At 42.5% G+C, this 22,846-nt stretch overlaps 1 protein-coding gene across 26 annotated transcripts in view; it reads left to right on the plus strand.

Moving 5' to 3' along the window:
• Window positions 1–22,846, plus strand: part of ERC2 (ELKS/RAB6-interacting/CAST family member 2) — a 1,007,328-nt gene that overhangs the window by 477,222 nt on the left and 507,260 nt on the right. For all 26 annotated transcript variants that reach the window (XM_051852289.2, XM_051852290.2, XM_051852291.2 and 23 more), the window contains 3 exons: window positions 2,747–2,884; window positions 13,691–13,831; window positions 20,400–20,540. In XM_051852289.2, coding sequence (XP_051708249.1) covers window positions 2,747–2,884; window positions 13,691–13,831; window positions 20,400–20,540 — 420 coding nt within the window. The remainder of the gene's footprint in view (window positions 1–2,746; window positions 2,885–13,690; window positions 13,832–20,399; window positions 20,541–22,846) is intronic.

Raw genomic sequence — 22,846 nt, forward strand, 5'->3', positions numbered from 1 at the left:
CTGGCAGTGTTACTCTATGGTAGAAAGCCAGTGGAAACATTTGTGAGCACGAGAGGCTTATGGCAAGAGAGGAAGCAGAAACTGATGAGAGGCCAGGCTTGCTTTTTGGTAACAAACTGCCCTTCCAGGGACGAATCCTGTCTCCTGAGACTTGATAGAGCATTAATGCATTCATGAGCATGGTGCCCCCATGACCTGATTACCTCCCGGTAGGCCCCACTTCTTGAAGGTTCCACCTTCTCTCACCATCACCACAATGATGACCAAACTGCCAATGAACCATTGGGAGACAAACCACATCTAAACCATAGCCCTTGGCATTTGTGTATTATGTGTATTTACTAGAGTACGTAATGTTTATTATTTTTGTCTATGAATATGAGCCAAAAGCCCATAATCTTACTAGCCAGATAACTCTGGTTGACATTAAAAATTAATGAAGCCCATGTGGTTAGAAAATTCAAGCAGAAAACTACAGAAATGTGCAGAAATGAAAACCAGAAGCTTCCTCCACCTCCTCCTGTCTAGATTCTTTCCTCCAAACATTAAAATTTCTACTGGATATATGTATCTATTTATAGATTTGTTTTCTGAATGTACCCAACAAAGTTTGTTCTCCACGCTGTTGTGTACCTTGTTTCTCTCTCGTAAGAGTCATTCCTGGCAATCTTTGTGCCACATTTCTTCAAGTGGTACAACCGTGCCTCTGTCAGTGTACCTTCAGTTCTGGATACCTGTCAGTTTTGCCTGCAGTGTCATTGAGGCAAATAGATTTGTCACCCACATGAACCCAGGTCTCATCATCCCGTGTTCCTATAGCTCTTAGCCCCTACTTGCATGCTAGGAGGAATGCCTATTCTCAGTTTCCTTAGTCTTTGTGGTTATTTGGGGAAGCCCAAGTGAGCCTCCCTTAAACTCACAGCCAGTTTCCTTTGGCCTGTATCTCAGGTGCCCAGAGTCCTGTGAAGTGGTTGTCTACCACTGCAATAGGGCCAATGCCCTCAGAAAAATAAATCCTGTCCCCCACACAGGACGGTCTGCTAGCATAGGCACAGTAAACCTCATCAGTTTGCTTGGAACCACTGTGCATTTGCACAGTATAGCCCTGGGTGCGGGTAAACTCAATAATATGCACTCTGTCCAGGAATCGGTCAGTCCTCTCAGTCGGTGGCTCCTTTGGTGTAGCTATCATTGTGACTCATAGGCATCCGCATTGTTGCTCAAACATATATTTGCTTAGGATGCTGTGTAGCCACGTGAACTCTTGTCTGGAGTGGAGGAAGCTTTTGTTTTGTTGGAAGACATTGTGCTTTTTGAGTTCCCGTGTTTTCTATGGAGGACCAGTGAATTCTCATGGTGGCAGCTGATGGGAACACATTGCATTTTAATGAAGGAGAAGGTTAATTATTTGACCTAGCTGCTGAGTTTCCGGGATGTCTGTGTCAAGGCAGACAAAAGAAAAAAAAGAAGAAGGAAAAGTGGATAGATGGAAGGGGAGGGATGCTGGAGGAATGGAGGGATGGAGGGAGGCAAGGAAATAGGGAGGGAGGGAGACATCATTGTTAGCCTTCAATGTAACCACTGGAAAAATTCACCTAGCCCATTCCTGCCAGGGAAGGACCAGCAGAATCATTGTCTTTGCCTTCAGAGCTCTTTTGATGCTATTACTGCTGCCACCTCCGTTGTCACTCAGTATCTCCTCCTTCTCCCACTGCAACTACCAGCACTGTTTGTATTGTAATTCTTGATTTGCGCTGGAAGAATCAAGTGATTGTAGAATTTGAGTCATACATTGTGTAACATGCATTTGGAATGATTCCCTGAGAAAGCTGGGTGCAGAATACAAATATTTTGAATGGACTTATCTGAGAGTTGTACTGCTTTTTTTTCCTTGTCATTTTAAAACCCTTAATATGAATAAATTGTTTGTACAGTGGGGCTCTTTTTAATCCTTAGATAAGAAATACAGGGTTTGAAAGCAGAGAATAAAAACATGAATGATAATGTATGCAATGCCCAAGAGAAGGTCCTTGCTGCTGCTGCTGCCGGGCAGGCGTTATAATCGACTGTTTGGTGTGTTTATTTCAGGCTGCAGATAGGAGATAAAAGTGGCTGGTTGGGTGCCAGCACATGACTTGTTGCCAAATGGAGTGTTTAGTACTTGTTACGTTTGACTTCTATCACAAGCTCTTCCCATTAACAGTCTGCTGGTGATAACCTCCTTGCCTTTTCATGTGGTTGCTTTGAAACAGCCACTTGACAACATTTGACATATCACAAAGTTGAATATTGAATCAAGGAGTGAGTGAATGAGTACATGGGTTCTGCCATAAACTGATACTGTATGTGATGCAAAATGGCCACCCAATAATGCCTGTTCAATGAATGAGTTAATCTTGCATAAACATTTTTCTGGTTCATTCTACCAAAGTAGGGTCCATGGACTTGAGAGACATAACAGTCTGGGGTAAGGGATGGACATAGATGGAAATAATAGTGATCACATGTCAGAAGGCTTACATAATCCTTCATCTCATGGGTATTATCATTTAAATGCAAAACTGAATTAAGTGGAAAAATGAAGGCTCATCAAAATGGCCTTGGAGTGTAAATCAAAGTACAACCTACTCCTACTGACAGTGTCTGTAATCTCAAGTCTATTTTTTGTTGTAACAGGTCCACTTCAGGATTCTTGGCTCTGGATATGGAATCAAATTGCATTAAATGTGTTGATCTTTATTTTTAGATTGAAAACTTACAAGAACAACTTAGAGATAAAGACAAGCAGCTGACCAATCTAAAAGACAGAGTGAAGTCCTTGCAGACGGATTCCAGTAACACGGATACTGCGCTGGCGACCCTAGAGGAGGCTCTGTCGGAGAAGGTGAGCTCGCTCACAGCAGGACGGGGATTGGCATGAAGGGAAACCACGTTGGGAAGAGGTGATTCAGATGCATTTACACACGCCTGCTGTTCACCATTTGCTCACCCTACCTGCTGTCCCAACTGGGCCCCATGTTCCTTCACTAGAGTTGGCCCATCTGGTCAGGGGTGTTTTTCTGAAATGCAAATTACATCCCCCTTGGCCTTCCTCGAAATCCTCACTAACTTCCTAACTTGTTCTTTTTTTTTTTTTTTTTTTTTTTTTACAGTCAGAGTGGACAGTGAGAGAGAGAGACAGAGAGAAAGGTCTTCCTTTGCCGTTGGTTCACCCTCCAATGGCCGCCGCGGCCAGCGTGCTGCGGCCGGCACACCGCGCTGATCCGATGGCAGGAGCCAGGTACTTATCCTGGTCTCCCATGGGGTGCAGGGCCCAAGCACTTGGGCCATCCTCCACTGCACTCCCTGTGCCACAGCAGAGAGCTGGCCTGGAAGAGGGGCAACCGGGAAAGAATCCGGCACCCCGACCGGGACTAGAACCCAGTGTGCCGGCGCCACAGGCGGAGGATTAGCGTAGTAAGCCGCGGCGCCGGCACTAACTTGTTCTTGATTGGAGGATAACAACTGAATTCCTTCACCTGGCTGTTGGGAGTCTTCCCTCCATCTGCTCGGGCTCGTGCCTGACCATCACCTCTCTGCCTGCCTGCCCCTTCCAGCCCTCCCTTGGTTTCCAGCCTCGTCCTCCATCTCTCTTTGCTTCTTTTCTGTGCACTAGCTATGCTGCGCTTCTAGATTTTCAAATACACCATGATCCTTCCTGCCTCTAACTCTTTGAACATGCAATTAACCAGCCCAGGCTATGAGTACCTGTCTGCAGACATAACCACTCTTCTGAGAGGCCAGCTTCCTGAGACCTTGTATAGCATGGTAGTCAATGATGTGGACCTTGGAGCCAGACTCTCTGGGTTCAGATCCTAGGTCTGGCCCTTACTACTTTGCACAAATTACATAACCTGGCAGTTCCTCAGATTCTTCATTTGTAAAAGGGGATCGTAATAATAGAATAAACTTCAGAGGATTGTGTTGAAGAAAGATGCATTAAGGTATGGGATGTGATTAGAATAGGGCAAATAGTTTATAGCTGTCATTGTTGTTATTAATCATTTCCTTAGGGACACAACCTAGATACGCCCCACTATATTCTCCTGAATGTCATGAAGTTTCCAGAGCTCTTATCACCGTCTTAAATATTCACTCTTCTGATTTTATGGGACTAATGGATCTCTGCTAGACTCAAGACCCAACCAACACATCCTAAGTGTGTATTAGCTTACGCTGCCCAGGTCAGCATGTTGGGGGCACTCAGTGTGTATTAATTAAGTGAACCTCCAGTGTGTGACAGGTGTAATATGGACACTGGGATGCATCAGAGAAGAGAATGGGTTAAAATACTGGCTTTTATGAAGTTTAGATTCTTATTTTTTACATATTTTTTAAAGATTTATTTATTTATTTGAAAGTCAGATTACACACAGAGAGAAGGAGGGTCAGAGAGAGAGGTCTTCCATCAGCTGGTTCACTCCGCAAATGGCCAAACAGCCAGAGCTGTGTTGATCCGAAGCCAGGAGCCAGGAGCTTCTTCTGCGTCTTTCACATGGGTGCAGGTGCACAAGGGCTTGGGCCATCTTCTACTGCTGTCCCAGGCCATAGTAGAGAGCTGGATCAGAAGTGGAGCAGCCAGAACTCGAACTGGCACCCATGTGGGATGCTGGCACTGAAGATGGTGGCTTTACCTGCTAAGCCACAGTACTGGCCCCTGAAATTTAGATTCTAAGGAGGGGGCAGAGAATAAATGACATACATAGACTTTCAGAGGGTACTAATTTTTATAAACAAAAAGAAAGGGGAGAGTGATCAGGTAGAGTTCTCACTCAGAGTGGGTATATTGAAAGGACGATTTAGATCCAGGTCTGGGCCCTGAGCCCTTGAGGTGATTGAACCAGGCCAAGGGGAGATCAGGTATAAGGAGGGTGGGTAAGAGGAGGGGCACTGGAGCTCCTAAGAGAAAAGATTTTTAAAAATTTGACTTGTGGGGCCAGCGCCGTGGCTCACTTGGTTGATCCTCCACCTGTGGCGCCGGCATCCCATATGGGTGCCAGGTTCTAGTCCCAGTTGCTCCTCTTCCAGTCTAGCTCTCTACTGTGGCCCAGGAAGGCAGTGGAGGATGGCCCAAGTGCTTGAACTCCTGCACCCTCATGGGAGACCGGGAGGAAGCACCTGGCTCCTGGCTTTGGATCGGTACAGCGTCGGCCATGGCGGCCATTTGGGGAGTGAACCAACGGAAGGAAGACCTTTCTTTCTGTCTCTCTTTCTCTCACTGTCTATAACTCTACCTGTCAAATTTAAAAGAAAAAAAAAATCTGACTTGTATTCTGAAGAGGATGGTAAGCCATCCTGGAAGTTACCATATGACTTATATTTAAAAGAATTACTGAAAATAAAAGAATGAATGGATTAATGGTACCCATTATACAAGTAGATCATTTTGATATTTACTGACTTTTATAATGATTTCCAGTCCAATCACTTTCTGATTAAATAAATTCATTCATTCTCTGGGCACCTATTACAGGTATCATGCCCTGGAGTTGAATTTGTATGTCTCGTATCATTGTCTCTGACACTTCTGAGTGTTCAAGGACAGTGCCCAGAGCAGTGCTAGCAGCACAGGTCAAGTTCTTTAGCAATTCTGAGCAGGGACAACTTATGTTTTGAGAGGACAGGTCATGTGTCATTATGGCTTTCAGGCCCGTGATATTGGCGTTATTTTTAAAAATCAGCATGTTACAAAGAAAGTTAGCTTTTCTTTAGTTTTAGTTAGTATTTGAGAAGCAGAAAGACAAGAGCTCTCATTTGCTGGTTTACTCCCAAATGCCTGCAGTGGCTGGGAGGGTGGAGGAACCAAAGCTGGGAGCTAAGAACTCAATTCAGGGTCCTTGAGTGGCAGGGCTCCAACTCTTTGAGCCATCACTACTGCTTCTAAGGTGTGCATTAGCAGGAAGCTGGAACCAGGAGCCAGAGACAGGTGTCAGACCCAAACATTCTAAGGTAGAACAGCGGCTGACACCCTAACAAGCTTCTTAAGCGGTAGGCTGAATGCCTGCTCCTTAACTTTTGTTAAGGAAATATACCAGTAGACCCTATTATGCTCTCTTTCTCTGTATTTCTCTTCATTTTGGATTCTGCAGCACTTGATAGCTGGAATACAGGCAGCAATGTGAGTTCTCCTTTCAGATTGCCTGCTGCTACTGAGATCAAGGGGGATGAGACCATGGTGCCAGTCTCGCCCCTGCTGCTAATGAACTGAGTGACCTTAGCATGGAGCTCTCCCTCTCAGGGCCTCAGATTTCCCATTGGTTGAATTGGGGAATCAGATTAAAGGGTCCATGGGTTCCCTAAGCCAGTGCTTCTTCAAGAAGACTTCTGTGCTGCTACTTCAGAATCCCCAGAAGGTGCTGTTTGGAAATCTAAATTGTTGGGCCCCGTCTGTATCTACCCATTCAGAACCTGGTTAGGGCCTGGGAATCTGCACTGTAAAATATACCCAGTTCATGGTGACGTACACTCTAGTCTGATAATCACTGCTCTTGTGGTAGAAATTTTGAAGTGAAGAAAAGAGATGCAATTCTTAGGCTAGATAGTCTTTATACTTCTATTAAGAATGATAAAATGATAAGAATAAGATTTTATTTGAAGACATAACAAACTATTTAATAAGATGACTTTTCAGGGAAAGATATTCTGATTTCAACTTTCAAGGATGTATTTCCAAAGTATTCTATAGTACATTTGTTTGTAAAACTTGAATGAGGGGAGAATGTTGATTCAAAAACTATAAGGATTATGTGTCCCTTTTGCATTTTTGGGTGATTTGATGTCAGCCCATTTTCACCTCTCAATTTCTTTATTAAAATTCATGAAAGTAAACATATACCATATAATTTTCCATGTCATGGATTCTTGGCAGGATTTTATCTTTTTTTCCCTTCCAAGTTCTATTAAGATTTGATTTATTCTGGTTCAAATCCCAAAGCTATTCCCAAATCTGTAACTACTCCTCCTTTTTAAGCATTTTCTTTGAGGCTAGAAGGGTTTCCTGGGGGGAAAGCTGGGGTCTGTGGGACTCTGGCATCCTCATACTGTCTTCACTACTTGATAGTTGCACCATCAGGGGCAAGGCTCTTCCTTGGGGCCTCTCAGTACCTCATCTTCAACATGCACATTTGAATTAGCTGAGCCCTCAGTTCTATTCTCTTCTGAAACTACCTGGACATGAATTACTCAGCTTGCTGCTCTGTGATCTCAGGCCAATAACACCTGAATTGGGCCATAGATAAGGAGTTGAGATTTTAGATAACTAGAAGGGCCAGGCAGGGCACAAAAATAAGAAACATGGATTTGGTGGAAGGCAAGAGAGTTGCTGGTGATAGTGGCAAACTAGAGAGTGGCTGACCTTTCTCAAAAGATTTGAGCTCCGTTTTTTCAAAATTATGATGCTCAAGACAAATAGAATAGGCCTGTGGGCCAGTGTGGGCCTATGGGTATTTGTTTCTAAACTATATTTGTATCCGGTGTTTAGTCTTTCACACTGATTAAGAATAAAAATGAATAGAGAGCAATTTATTTGGGGGAAGTTTTCAAATTGTGCCCAAATCAGAATGCTAGTCTATATGAAAGACATGAATAAAACTGTAGAGTAAGATAAAGACATGGATAAAACTGTCAAGTTTATTTATCATATAATGAAAAGTAGACTTATTTTAAGTTTTTATTCTGTTGAGCTTTAAACCTTTATTTGTGTCCAAATGGTCTTGTCACCTAAATAATTTTTTTTTAAAAATTTATGTACTTGAAAGGCAGGGCATGAGGAGAGAGGAGAAAGAAAAAGAAAAATTTATCCCATCCATTGGTTTGTTGCCCAGATGGCTGCAACAATGGGGGCTGGGCCACACGGCCACACCAAAGCCAGGAGCACAGAACTTAGACTATGTCTCCCATGTGGGTAGCAGGGACCTCACTACTTGTGCTATCACCTACTGCCTCCAAGAGTACTTGTTAGCAGGAAGCTTGAATTGGGAGAAGAACTGAGACTCAAATCCAGGCCCTCCAGTGTGGGATGTCGGCATCCCCAGCAGCAGTTTAGCCACTCATCCGAAATAGTTTCCTGGCCGGCCAGCCTTCCTCCCTTTCTTCCTTCCTTCCCTCCCTCCCTCCATCCCTCCTTTTTTTCCTTCCTCCCTTCCTTTCATTTACTTGAAAGGTAGAGTTACAGAGAGGTAGGGAGAGGGAGGTCATCCGCTGGTTCACTCCCCAAATGGCTGCAATGGCCAGAGCTGTGCCGATCCAAAGTCAGGAGCCAAGAGCTTCTTCTGGGTCTCCCATGTGGGTGCAGGGGCCCAAGGACTTGGGCCATCCTCTACTGCTTTCCCAGGCCATGGCAGAGAGCTGGATTGGAAGTGGAATAGTTGGGACTTGAACCAGTGCCCATATGGGATGTCAGCACTGCAGGTAGCAGCTTTACCCGCTATGCCACAGTACCAGCACTGGTCTTATTTCTTACTGATGCCAATTCAGTTGCTCTGCTGTGGAGCCCAGGAACCTGCAATTTTTAAGCATGCCCAGAGATTCCAATGCATGTGATTAGAAGACCATTTTTCCATGCTCTTCCATTTTAAAGATAGGAAATGGACTCAAGGAGGTGAAATGAGTTGCTCAGGAATGAAAATTATAGATATATGCATCAACATTCCCCATTGCTGGGTGGAGACAAACATCATTAACCAATCATGACATATGCTAACTTTTCAGCCCGGTATGCCAGCAAGCAACTTCCACTCTAAGTTGGCTCTGGTTGAGACTTTGTTGCCTCTCTTGGATGATTTCAAGGCCAGTGGGCTCATGAAGGATGGAATAGGACTGTAACTCAAACCTTCAGATTTTTGTGCTCTTGAGAGTATCATGATGTACTTTAAATGGCTTCTCTCACACAAATTCCATTTTATCCACATTTAATTGAATAGATCCTCTGGATCAAGGCATGATGTGAAAAAATAAAATGATTAATAGAAACTCATGGATTCATAAGTACATTTAAGTATTTGCTGTCTTTTTGGTCAATGACTAGAATCCATCAGGCACTCTTCACCATTTCCCTTGGATTATGGTTTCCCAGGGAGTTTGTTATTCCTTTTGATTTCCAGGAATTTATTCAACTACTAAGAGTGCACACACACACATACAGATGCCGCTCAGTGAGTTAAGATGGAGTAGGACTTAGTTCTAGGATTGACACACAGAAGCCCAAGAGACGGAACCCACTGTATTTACAAAGCCGGTCTCGCCAAGCTTTGCTGTAGCCACATAGTAGATAAGCAGTTGCAAAAGCCAGATAGCAGGGCTGGAAGCCACTGCAATCTAGTTCCCGCCTGGTGATAAAGCACAAATAGATTAGACCTGTACAGAGCCAGATGAGTGCATAAGGAACGCTTGCCAATGCAAATAAGACTAAAACAAGAACACATTGTTGGAATTTCTGCAAGTTAGTTGTTAATCAAGTAGATCATGGCATATTAGGGCCTTTTAACACATGTTTTTGACATTTGGCCCTGTGTAGCTGACAGTTAAATTAGTTTTGTGATTGACGGAGAAATATTTTGTAGTATTGAATCATCAATAACACTTAAAAACATTATGGTGCTTGCTGATTTTTTTTGTCATCGATGCCCAGTCAATAGTATAAGTGCTTAGAGCAAATTGACTGACTTTCCCAATGACTTTGACACCTTCTGGATGTTAACACGCATGCTTAATTTTATTACCCTTACTTCAAAGCCAAGATGATCCCTAATTTAAATTATCATTCCTTCATCAGGCTTTTTAATTGCCAGTTGTATGCCACACAGTTTGCCCTGGCCTAGGTTAAAATGAGGTGTAGGATTTGAGTGTTGACTTCTAGAAAGGTAGCCTGGGAAGGGCACTTGAAGGAAACCCTGAGCAGGGTACTGAGAGGAAAGAAATGCTACATGGTCTTGGTAGAGGGATTCTTGGTGGGAGGTGTCCAAATAGTAAGGTGATGTGGTCAGTGTGGAGCTTAGGTAATGTCACTCCATGGCCATGTAGTATAGAAATGAAGGGATGGAGAGGGCCCAGAGGCTGGATGACCCGTGGTAGCGTGGGCAAAAGGCATCCAGGGCAGCGTTGCTGAAGTCTTATAAAGCTCTTGTGAGACTTATCACACACTGTGGATATTTCCTCCTTTTATAGGTCACATGGCCATCCATTCACCATTGTCATGAGCTAAGTAAAATAGGACTGTAACTGGAATCACAAAGAAACACACAGGCAATTAATAGACTCATTTTTCTATTTCTGCCCCCACTGTTGTAATAATATACTTCATTTAAAGTATTTTTAAATAATTGCAAAGCAGTAATGGTACCATTTTTCCCCCTTGAAAGTATTAATGCATAATTTATTATCATTGGGGAGAAAAGTTTCTTCCTCTGGGCATCTTAAATCACAGGCTAAGTGTTCAAGCTAACTCCCCTCTGCATTAAACACTCTGTTATGGTTGCCTTAGGTATCAGGCATTGTCTACACTGTGCTCATAAGAATATAAAAGATATCATGATTCTTAGGCATAGTTGTTGCACTAATTTTTTTTAAGATTTTTTTTTATCCATTTGAAAGGCTGAATTTCAGAGAGGAAGGGAGAGAAAGGGAGAGATCTTCTATTCACTGCTTATTCCCCAAATGGCAGCAATGGCCAGGGCTAGTCCAGACCTGGAATTAGATTTGGGTCTCCCATGGGGATGGCAGGGGCCCAAGCACTTGAGCCATTTTCTGCTGCCTTCCCAGGTGCAGTAGCAATGACCTGGGTTGGAAGTGGAAGAGCAGGGACATGTGCTGATGCTCTGATGCTCTGATATTTGATGCTGGCTTTGCAAGTGGTTGGTTACCCATCACACCACAGTGCCAGCTCTGCACCAATATATATATTTTTTAATTTTACAGGTAGAAAGAAAGAGAGAAAGGTCTTCCTTCCATTGGTTCACTCCCCTAATGGCCGCTATGGCCAACACTGTGCTGATCAGGAGCCAGGTACTTCTCCTGGTCTCCCATGCGGGTGTAGGGCCCAAGCACTTGGGCCATCCTCCACTGCACTCCTGGAGTGCAATGAGCTAGACTGGAAGAGGAGCAACCAGGACTAGAACCCGGGGTACCGGTGCCGCAGGTGGACGATTAGCCTAATGAGCCATGGTGCCGGCTCCAATATTTTTTTTTTAAGATTTATTTTCTTTATTTGAAAGACAGAGATACCAAGAGACATACAGCCAGAGAGAGAGAGGGAGGTCTTCCGTCCACTGGTTTACTCCCCAAATGCTGCAATGGCCAGAGCTGAGCTGATCTGAAGTCAGGAACCAGGAGCTTCTTCCAGGTTTCCCATGCTTGTGCGGGGATCCAAGCACTTGGGCCATGTTCCACTGCTTTCCCAGGCCACAGCAGAGAACTGGATCAGAAGTGGAGCAGCCAGGACTTGAACCTGTGCCCATATGGGATGCTGGTACTGCAGGGCGGGGCTTTAACCCACTGCGCCACAATGCGGGCCCCTACTCTAATTTTTTTTTTAAGATTTATTTATTTCACTTGTAAGTCACAGTTATACAGAGAGAGAAGGAGAGGCAGAGAGAGAGAGAGGGAGAGAGAGGGGGAGAGAGAGAGAGAGGTCTTCCATCTGCTGGTTCACTCCCCAGATGGCCGCAATGGCCGAAGCTGCACCGATCTGAAGCCAGGATCCAGGAGCTTCTTCCAGGTCTCCCATGTGGGTGCAGGAGCCTAAGGACTTGCCCCATCTTCTACTGCTTTCTCAGGCCATAGCAGAGAGCCGGATCAGAAGAGGAGCAGTCAGGACTCGAACCGGCGCCCATATGGGATGCTGGCACTGCAGGTTGCAGCTTTACTTGCTATGCCACAGCGTTGGCCCTGCACCAATATTTTTTAACATGGCCATCCAAAAGGAAGTTCAACTATGTGTTGGGTGATTTGAAACTAATTTTAAAAATCTAACTCAAGCTTTACCCAGATAGAATTTTTGGGTTTTTTTTCCCCAAGATTTTTTTTAGAAAATATTTATTTTTGTTTTAATTGAAAAGCAGAGAGACATAGAGAAAGATCTTCTGTCTAATGGTTCACTCCCTAAATGCCTGCAACAGCCGGGGCTTAGCCAGACCACAGCCAAGAGCCTGGAGCTCAATCTGGATCTCCCACAAGGGTGGTACAGACCTAAGTACTTGAGCCATCTTCTGCTACCTTCCTAGCTGCAAAGGGCAGGAAGCTGAATCAGAAGTGAAGTAGCCCAGACTTGAACAACTGCACCACACACCTACCCCTAAAGATTCTTCCTTTGATGTCAAGCAGGTTCTATCTTTTTGAAAACACATGTATATCAGAGTAATATTTTCATTTCATTCTGAAAGTTAAAGGCAAGAGCTGACTTTGTGGCGCAGCAGGTTAAGCCACCACTTGCAACACTGGCATCGCATATTGGAATGCTGGTTTGAGTCCCAGTCACTCCACTTCCAATCCAGCTCCCCAAAAATGTACCTGGCAAGGAAGTGGAAGATGCCCAAGAACTTGGCCCCTGCCAGCCATGTGGGAGACTTGGATGGAATTTCTGGCTCCTGGCCCAGGCCAGTCCAGCCCTGACTTTTGTGGCCATTTGGGGGAGTGAGCCAGCAGATGGAAGATCTCTCTGTCTCACTCTCTATCACTCTACTTTTTGTATAAAGAAATCTTTCATTATTATTATTTTTAAAGCCAAAGGCAAATAGACTGTGAGAGCTCTGCCAGTGACTCTGGTTTTATGTTTCTGGTAGTGTAATCCCATGGGCATGGATCAGAGAAGGAGCACCCTGGATGCCAGAGTGGGCCTTCTTTTTAGGAGCTGAGTCACACCTTGAATGAGTCAGCCAGACTCTGAGCTCTGTGTTTCCTTCCTCCACAGTGTCACCACTATTGCAGTTTCTGCTCTTACATCACAGCACTTACAGCTGTGATGAGGACTCATGAGGAGGGCTTAGCCAGTGCCTAGCTGTATGTAGTAAGCCCTCAATAAAGAAAAACCAATGAATAATTTAGAGTGTCTACTAATTGTCAGCAGAAGCTGTTGAACAAACCTGGAAGTGGACCTCACCAGAGACACTGGAAAATCACACACACAGTGGTCCCGGTCTTTACTTTGTCTTCAGTTCTCAGTGTGAATCCAGACCTACGCTGGAGAGCCTCGGTCCTGCCCCAATTTGATCCCAGGATAATGCAGAGAAGAATCTTCAGAAACTAAAGAAGTCTCTTTGATACCAAATGGGCAGGCAAAGCAAAGAAGGCTGAGCCAAGCCGTTGGTTTGCTTTTTCCGCCTGACAAGTCTTGAGTTTACGTGTCTGAAGCCTTCTAGAACTGCTCTCCAGGAATCAAGAACAGCCTCAGAGCTTGAGCATTAAGATGCCTTGAAACCCTGTGATGCTAACTTTGATTAACAAGTCTAAAGTTAGATTAACATGTTTGAATTATTTTTATGCACAGCCTCTCTCCACAGACCCCAACTCCCCAATTCGATTCCTTGGGTGTGTTGATTCCTGTAGAGCAGTCCTTGAATGTATGGCCTCTGATTCTCTCTTGTAATGTTCTTTAATGTGCACATTGATGGTTTTCATGTCTTTTTTTTTTTTTTTTTTTTTTGTAATTGCTTCCCAGGAGAGAATAATTGAGCGCTTGAAAGAACAGCGGGAGAGAGATGATCGAGAAAGGCTAGAAGAGATAGAATCCTTCCGAAAAGAGAACAAAGACCTGAAGGAGAAGGTCAATGCTTTACAAGCTGAGCTGACTGAGAAAGAGGTGAGTGTAGAAGTGAATCCCCGCCAACCCAGGGAGTCCTCATAAACCCATAATCATCCCAGCTGTGAGAGGGCAGAGGGTTAGTTGGAAGAACTCTGTGAGGGTTGGTGAACATGGTAACCTTTCTTGTGTGAAACTGCCTAAATTCAAAGGAAGATGTTTTCTATAATTTTCTTCATTGGTGCTACACTGTGTTTTCTCTGGTAACTCTATGTACTGTAACTCCTTGAAACTTTTGTGTCTTACTACCTTCGTGTGGCTTAGGGAAGTCTATAGCTTTTCTTCCTTTTTGAGATTTATGTTTATTTACTTGAAAGGCAGAGTTAGGAGAGAGAGAGAGAGAATGAAAGAGAGGGAAAGAAACTTCCATGTGTTGGTTCACTCCTCAAATGGTTGCAATAGCTAGGCCTGGGTCAGACCAAATCCAGGGACCAGGAACTTCATCCAGAACTCCCATGTGAGTGACAGGGACCCAAGTACTTGGACCATCTTCCACTGTTTTTCCAGGCACATTATCAGGGAGCTGGATAAGAATTAGAGCATTTAGGAGTCAAACTGATATTCAGATGGGATGCCAACATCATAGGCAGCAGCTTAACCCACTACAACAGAATGTTGACACAATAATTTTTTTAAGTCCTATGGACCTTTGAGCATAGATGGTGATGATTATAGTAGTAGCTACACTTGTGTTAGCCAAAAGACCAAGAAGTGATGTTTTCTAGTAATTGCTAATCCTTGTGTTGGGTACTTTACATTCATCTGTGCTTCTCAAATGGATCATCCAGTACCCCAAGGTAGGAGAAGTCGTTCCATGCTGGACTCAGAGGAACAGGTGACATGTAGCTACACTTCCAGACTATTATTTTTACATTACAGCAAACAAATTTAAGCAGTATTTTCATCCTTTTGCAAACATGAATACAGAATATAAGTTTCACCTGCATTTTAAAAGTAACAAATGTTACTCTAAAGGTGCAATTGTAGTGGGAGACTTTGTTCCACTTTCATCAATGGACAGATCAACTAGACAGAAAATCAACAAAGAAACAACAGAGCTAATCTACACTATGGCCCAAATGGACCTAGTTGGTACCTACAGAACATTTCACTCCACAGTTGAAGAATACCTGTTCTTTTCATCAGTGCATGGAATTTTCTCTATGATCAACCATATGCTAGGCTATGAAGCAAGTCTCAGCAAATTCAAAAAAAATTGAAATCCTACCATGTATCTTTTCTGACCACAATGGAATGAAGCTGAAAATTACCGACTTAACAATCTCTAGAAAATATGCAAACACATGGGGACTGGACAGCATGCTTCTGAATGAACAGTGGGTCATGGAAGAAATAGGAAAATTCCTGGAAATGAATGAAGAGGACAGTACTACATATCAAAACTTATGAGATACAGCAAAAGCAGTGTTAACAGGAAAGTTTGTATCGTTAGCACCTACATCTAGAAATTGGAAATTTATGGATAAAATATTTGCTAGATCAAATAAATGAACTGTCAGTATATCTCAAAACTAGAAAAACAACAAACCAAATCCAAAATTAGTAGCAGGAAAGAAAAAAATTAGAGAAGAAATAAGCAAAATTGAAACAAAAAAATACAAATGATCAGTGAAATGAAGAGCTGGATTTTTGAAAAATAATCAAAATTGATATACCGTTGGCCCGACTAACCAAAAATAAAAAAAGGAGACCCAAATCTATAAAATTAGCAATTAAATAATAGATATAATAACTGATAACACAGAAACAAAACAAATCACCAGGGATTACTACAGATAGCTAAATGCCAACAAATTAGAAAATCTAGAAGAAATGGATAGATTGCTAGATACATGCAGTCTACCAAAATTGAGTCATGAAGACAAAGAAAACCTAAACAGACCAAGAACCAAGCTGGAGGTTGAATCAGTAATAAAGACCCTCAGACTCTCCTAACAAAGCAAAGTCCAGAACCTGATGGCTTCGCTGCTGAATTCTACCAGCCATTTAAAGAACTAATTCCAATTCTTTTCAAACTATTCAAAACAATTGAAAGGGAGGAAATCCTCCCTAGCTGCTTCTGTGAGACCAGTATCACTTTAATTCCAAAATCAGATACAACACAGAAAGAGAACTTAGACCAGTATCCCTGATGAACATAAATGCAAACATCCTCAACAATAACATTATAGTTTAAAGGTGCTCCCTGCTTGGGGCTTGGAGAGGATGCTTTAAGCTATGCCCTGTGATTCCCATGCTCCAAAGGATATGTGTAGCCCCTTCAACTTTTTATAAAAAAGTTTTATTCATTTATTTTTCTTACTGGAATGGTAGAAAGGCAGAGAAACTGAGCTTTTCTTCTGCTGGTTCAATCCCTAAGTGCTGGTGACACCTATAACTCATTCTGGGTCTCCCACTGGGTAGCAGGGAACTTAAGTACCTGAACCATCACCTGCTTTCTCCCAGTGTGTGTACCAACAGGAAGCTGGGCTTGGAAGGAAAGCAGGGAACTCTGACCTAGGCACTTGTACATGATGTAGGCATCCGAAGCCAGGAGCCAGGTGCTTTTCCTGGTCTCCCATGGGGTGCAGGGCCCCAGCACTTGGGCCATCCTCCACTGCATTCCCTGGCCACAGCAGAGAGCTGGCCTGGAAGAGGGGCAACCGGGACAGAATCCAGTGCCCCAACTGGGACTAGAACCCGGTGTGCCGGCGCCGCAGGCGGAGAATTAGCCTAGTGAGCTGCGGCACCAGCCACGAGTGTTTGTTTGTTTTTAAGATTTATTTATTACTTTGAAAGGCAGATTTTACAGAGGTAGAGAGGGATAGAGGGATAGAGGGAGAGAGGGAGAGAGAGAGAGAGAGATCTTTCTTCCATCTACTGGTTCATTCCTCAAATGGCTACAACGGCTGATCTGAAGTCAGGAGCCAGGAGCTTCTTCTGGGTCTCCCACCTGGGTGCAGGGGCCCAAGGACTTGGGCCATCTTCTACTGCTTTCCTAGGCCACAGCAGAGAGCTGGATCGGAAGTGGAGCAGCCAGGACATGAAGCAGCGCCCATAGAGGACGCTGGCACTGCAGGCTTTACCTGCCACTGTGCCAGCCCCCAAATGGCGTTTTTAATGGTTAGACCAAATGCCTGCCCCAAGCCTTCCAACTTTGATGGAACTTTATGAAAAGTAGTAATACATTAATTTATCTGATTTCTAAACTCTGAGATACATGTCATTGTCTACAGTGGCCCCCTCACCTTGTTTGTGTCTGTGGGAAATGTCCATCTCCTTTAAGACTGGTAGTGCCTTTTCTCCCTGCTGGACTGGATATTGTACAGTGTCTTCCACTGCCACAGAAGTCCCTACTCCTCTAGTGTTGATAGTCCTGTTCAAATTAAAGTCCTGTCTTCATCTCATCCAGGTGAAGAGGGAAATGAGTTAGAATAAGGGGAGCTTGGAGCAAACTCAGAGGCAAAACCCATCTAAGCTAAAATCTAGGGCTACTAGTTTTTTTAAACAGGAGATCATTTCTTTGATATGGAAATAAGGAATTTAAGCCCTTTCCCTACTGTTTCACTTCTAATTCCACCCTGGAGGATATGTAATTACTGTGGTTTGTATGTGACAGAAGGCATAGAAACTTTGAACTCATTTGTAACCTCCTTCAGTGGTTGTCACCTTGAAACCAGTGTCTATCCTTCTCATTAAAAACAGCTCATAATGCATGGTGGATTCTTCTATGAAAACAAGCTTTTTTAAGATTTATTTATGTATTTATTTATTTGAAAGTCAGAGTTACACAGAGAGAGAGGAGAGGCAGAGAGAGACAGAGAGAGAGGTCTTCCATCCGATGGTTCACTCCCCAGTTGGCTGCAATGGCCAGAGCTGAGCCAATCCTAAGCTAGGAGCCAGGAGTTTCTTCTGGGTGCTGGGGCCCAAGCAGTTGGACCATCTTCTACTGCTTTCCCAGGCCATAGCAGAGAGCTGGTTTGGAAGTGGAGCAGCCAGGACTCGAACCGGCATCCATATGGGATGCCAGTGCTTCAGGCCATGGTGTTAACCTGCTGCACCACAGCGCTGGCCCCAAAAACCAAGATTTTTAAAAAGATGTTTAATATTTTAAAGGCAGTTATAAGGGGGACAGGGAGGGCATCTATCTTCCACCTGGTTGTTCACTTCTCAAATGGCTACAGCAGCCTGGTCTGAGTCAGGCTGAAGCCAGGAACTAGGAGCTCCATCTGGGATGGCAGGGGCACAAGTACTTGGGCCGTCATCTGTTGTATTCCCTGCCACATTAGCAGGGAGCTGGATTGGAAATGGAACAGCTAGAACTTAAACCAGTGTTGATTATTGAATGGTGGTGCTGTAGCAGGCAGCTTAACCCTCTGTATCCAATGCTAGCCCACAAAATAATCTTTATATGGAAATAGTCTTGTCAACAATGCCAACACTGAATAAAGTTCAGATAGGAAACACTTACTGTTCCTGTAGGAATGTGCTTGGCATTGGGCTGGGTGTGTTAGGTTCTACCAGGAAAACAGATCTATGATAGAAACGTTGAACCAGATTAAGAAGGACTTGGTTTGCACAGCTATGAAGACTTGGTCACATGTAATTCATAGGGTGAGCTGTAAGGAAGGGCAGGTAGGGTCAGACAGAAGCTGATGCTATAATCCAAGGTGGAATTTGTTTTTCCTCAGGGAAATCTTATTTCTGCTCACAATGGGTTTCCCTGAGAGGAGCAGTCCCACCCACAGTTCTGGGGATAAAGTTCTATACTTGAAGTCAGCTGTAGGTGTTAGTCATGGCTACAGAATACCTTCACAGCAGTGAGTTGATTAATGCTGGAGGACAGTAGCCCAACCACGAAGACTGAAACTGGCCATCACTCCTGGCTATTTAGAATGTGTAAAGAAGACCCAGGTAGAGTTGATATTAATTATCAGGGAGCTTATATTTCACTGGGGGTGATAATAACTCTTCACCATGACAAAATGGCTAGACAAAAAGCATTGAAATCAGATTTGTGGACCTGCATTTTTTTTAATAGAAAACTTTAATAAATATAAATTTCAAAAGTACAACTTTTGGATTATAGCATTTCCCCCCCATAACCACCCTCCCACCTGCAAACCAACCCATCTCCTACTCCCTCTCCCAGTGGACCTGCATTTGAGACCAGTGTCTGCCTTTAATCACTCTGTGACTTTGACAGCACAGTTAATGTGAATGCCAATGTTCTGAAGTGACAAATGTGAACAGCTAACCTGTCTGCCAGAGGATGGCTAGGAGCACCTTGCTGGGTGATAGTGACTGTCAAGGTCATTCCTGTATCTATGGAGCAACCTAGCTTAAAGTTTTGGGCCGTATTACTTACAGAATGATCTTTGTGGGCTTAGTATTTTCCTAGATGCTGCAAATGGATAACAAAGAAAGACTCTGTGCCTGATTAGAGGTGAAACTTAAAACATTTTTCTTACAGTTTTATTTAACAGACAGAACAAGAGAGAGAGAGCTCCCATCCACTGGTTCACTCCCCAGTTTCCCCCGAAAACCAGGACTGGGGCAGGCCCATACCAAGAGCTGGGAACTTGATCCATCTCTCCCATGTGGATGGCAGGAACTGAGCTGCTTGAGTTACTAGCAGCTGCCTCCCAGGGTCTGCATAGGTAGGAGGCTAGACTCGGGAATGGATTTGAACCTGGATGATCTGATTGGGTTGTGGACATCCCAGCCAGTGGCTTAGCCACCAGCTCAAATGCCTGCTCCCAAAACCTGAACATTTTAGTCTCATGTATGTTGCTAACCCTTTTATATCTGGTGATTAAATTGCCCTTCTAGGTATTAAGTTATGTTCAGTGATATATGTTGGTATTTATTTCTTTAATTTTTGGAATTTAGACTGTATCCAGAAGTTGTTGGTTTCTGGACAGGATTAATGACAAACTATTTAAGAAAACACATGTTAGAGTTGGGGGAATCCACTTTTATTTGTTGGATCCAAATTACAAAGGACTTGAAGGCAAAGTCCATTTTACTCTAAATTTTAAAATACTTTTAATTTTCCAAAAGACATTTGTGAAACCAGTGGTCTCTTGTGGTTAAAGAAATGGGGATTTGATGAAAGTTGATAGGATGTTTCTTTTATGTTTGACTTTTCCCTTTGTTGGGGAGAAAGCATTAAAGTTGGTGTTTTCTTTCGTATTTGTCCAGAGTCTGTATGGCCTGACAGCAATAAATGTAAATGGAAGGTTCGGGGTGTCTGCTTTGCTGTGGTGTAAAAAGACCACCTTGGGATTGACATCATTTGCATGAATCGAGGACACGAAGCATGCATTTACCGACCACACCGTGTGGTCACATTTGTTTCTACTGCAATTAGATCCTGCTTGGTTCTGTAAGCTGGCCAACATTAATTTCCTGGTCCAAGCTGCCTATTGTTAGCTTCGTAGGACTCTATTTATCCCTTCTATCTAATGCACACTTTACTGCTATGTATAGAATCAATGTACTCAAATTGAAGACACTGCTAGTAGAAATTGCAGGGCTTCACCGACCAGCCTTGTTTTTCTTTCAGTCTAGTTTGATTGACCTCAAAGAACATGCATCTTCATTAGCCTCTGCTGGGCTGAAAAGGGACTCCAAATTAAAATCTCTAGAAATAGCCATCGAACAAAAGAAAGAGGAATGTAGCAAACTTGAAGCACAGTTAAAAAAGGTAAGTGAAGTCTCAGCAAAACAGTGCTCATCTTAAAATGAATTCATAAGATGGGGAACGAGGAGACATTTTTCAAAAGAAATAAATCCCTTATCTTTTTCAGTCTGCTGATAAAATAATTAAACACTCTTAACTTTATGCCTAAGAAATCTACATCAAATCTGTCTGTGATCCTGAAAAATTATCTTAGATTTCCTGTCTAAAGAAAACTTGAAAAATAGATAAAAATCAGTAGCAGAAGTAAAAAATATGAAAACTAGCCATTACTCTCTGGGCAAATCTCAACTATCAAAAAAAGATAAATGGAAATGTTTGTAACCAAAGAATTCAGGGGCCCCATTATAGCTAAATTTTTACAGCTTTCGGAAGTAGGTTGATTTTATATGAGAACTTTGCAAATGTTTTGCAAATGTTTTGCTGATGACGTTAAATTTCTAGAAGTTCATTAAAATAGTCAAGTCCCTAGCATATCTGCAGAGTGGCTATAATTGACTCAATGTGGTCTTTCTGTCTAAAAGCTTGTTAGACATAGAATGCTTTGGAAAAGACAGCAGGGTCTTTCATATTGTGGCATTAACATGTTTTCTCTAACCTGGACATTTCTGTGGAGTGCATTTCCAGTCATGCATTGTTCCTTTGACTTTTTCCCTGTGTTGTTTGGTACGTCTGCACTCATTGTTCACATAAAACTCATAACATTATGAGTTTAAGCATTTCGTTTCCCTTCAACAAGTTATGAACTTATTCAAAGGGGATGATAAAAATCTAAACAATCAAATAAAGTCTATAATAAAATTTGACTATGTATAATTCATAGCACACAGGAATGAGGATTTATTAGCTAACATTTTGAAAATATTTGACAAGGATGTTGAGGGATATGGAGGAATCACTGATTTGTGGAGGAATTATTCTGAATACTTAAAATTTAATATACTATTTTATGTGATGCCATATGTAATGAGATGTGACTATAATGTACTCAATTTATAGGGAGTTTTAGGAAATTGTCATGAGAAATTTCACATTAAGAAAGTGTACTTGTTAATACAAAGATAAACATACAGAACAAATTCCTTTGTAAGAGTGAGAAAGTCTCTACCTTGAAAAACTTACTTCCCACTCCATTCAACATCTCACTGACTTAAAGCAATATTTAGTTAAGCAGAAACCTTGAGCACTAAGAAGAATTTAAGTTGTCTACCCTAGAGTGTTTAGATGGAGATTGCCTTGGCTGTGTGTACATTGCATCTGTGATATGCATTCTTGACATGCAAATGTGTTCTATAATATGTTATATATGCATATGCATGTCAAGAAGTGAACCTACAGGAGATACATTTTATTTAATAAAAGCATTTTGTGACTGTAAGGCAGGCTCTGGGTAACCTTGTAAGAGAGGTACATTCATTGGCTCCCTAAGTGCTCCTTTGTGCTGGGTCTGTTAGAAGGAGGACCTCACAGAGATCTGAGCATTGAAGGATGCCCTACATCAACTGTAATGGGCCATGTGAATATTGGAACGCCCCATTTCTGGTTTCTGCAAATACATGCCTGACATCTCCTTTCTCTGAAAGTCGTCTATGAAATTTAAAATCCTCTAGTACTTAAAAGGAAGTAGTCTTTATATTGATCCCTGTAGTTTCTATATACCTGACTTGACTAATTTAATAAATCAATATGTATGCAATTCAATATACATAGCTGTGGTTTGCCCAAGAGATCACTTAGAGCATGTGTTTTCTGTAGACTCTCAAGTAGGTATCATGCACTGAAATTTACAGACTAGATCTTGGGACCATGTTAGTGTTATTCCCGACAGCATTTTAACATCCTATTACTTAGCCAGAATTAAAGTAGCAAACATGGTTGTCTTGCAGTGAAGGACCTATTTAATTTATGAAAAGATGACTTATTTCTAAGTATTTACATAATCTACCTCCTACATGTGTAGCACAGTGAGTTTAAATAAGGTAATGATAATTTAAATGTTTTTATATCTAACCTGCAGATGCTATTTTGTTATTTTTGGCTCTGTAGTGCTAACTAACTTCAAAAGTTTAAAATGTTTTTTTTTTCTGTAGTCTTTAATTTTGCTAATAAATAGTTCCATAAAAACCTCAAGTGCCCATCACCTTAAAAAGAATTGAGATCTACATGAAATATTTGAAAATATAAGCCAGCAGTATGTGAATATACATATAAACACATCATTTACTTGTGGAAAAATAAGCAGCTATAAAAGCTCAAGGAGTGTCTGGGCCTCCTTTTAAATAAAAGGGTATGTGACTTGTGAATAAAATATA

Source organism: Oryctolagus cuniculus, chromosome 10 (assembly GCF_964237555.1).
Source record: "Oryctolagus cuniculus chromosome 10, mOryCun1.1, whole genome shotgun sequence".
Classification (NCBI taxonomy): Eukaryota; Metazoa; Chordata; class Mammalia; order Lagomorpha; family Leporidae; genus Oryctolagus; species Oryctolagus cuniculus.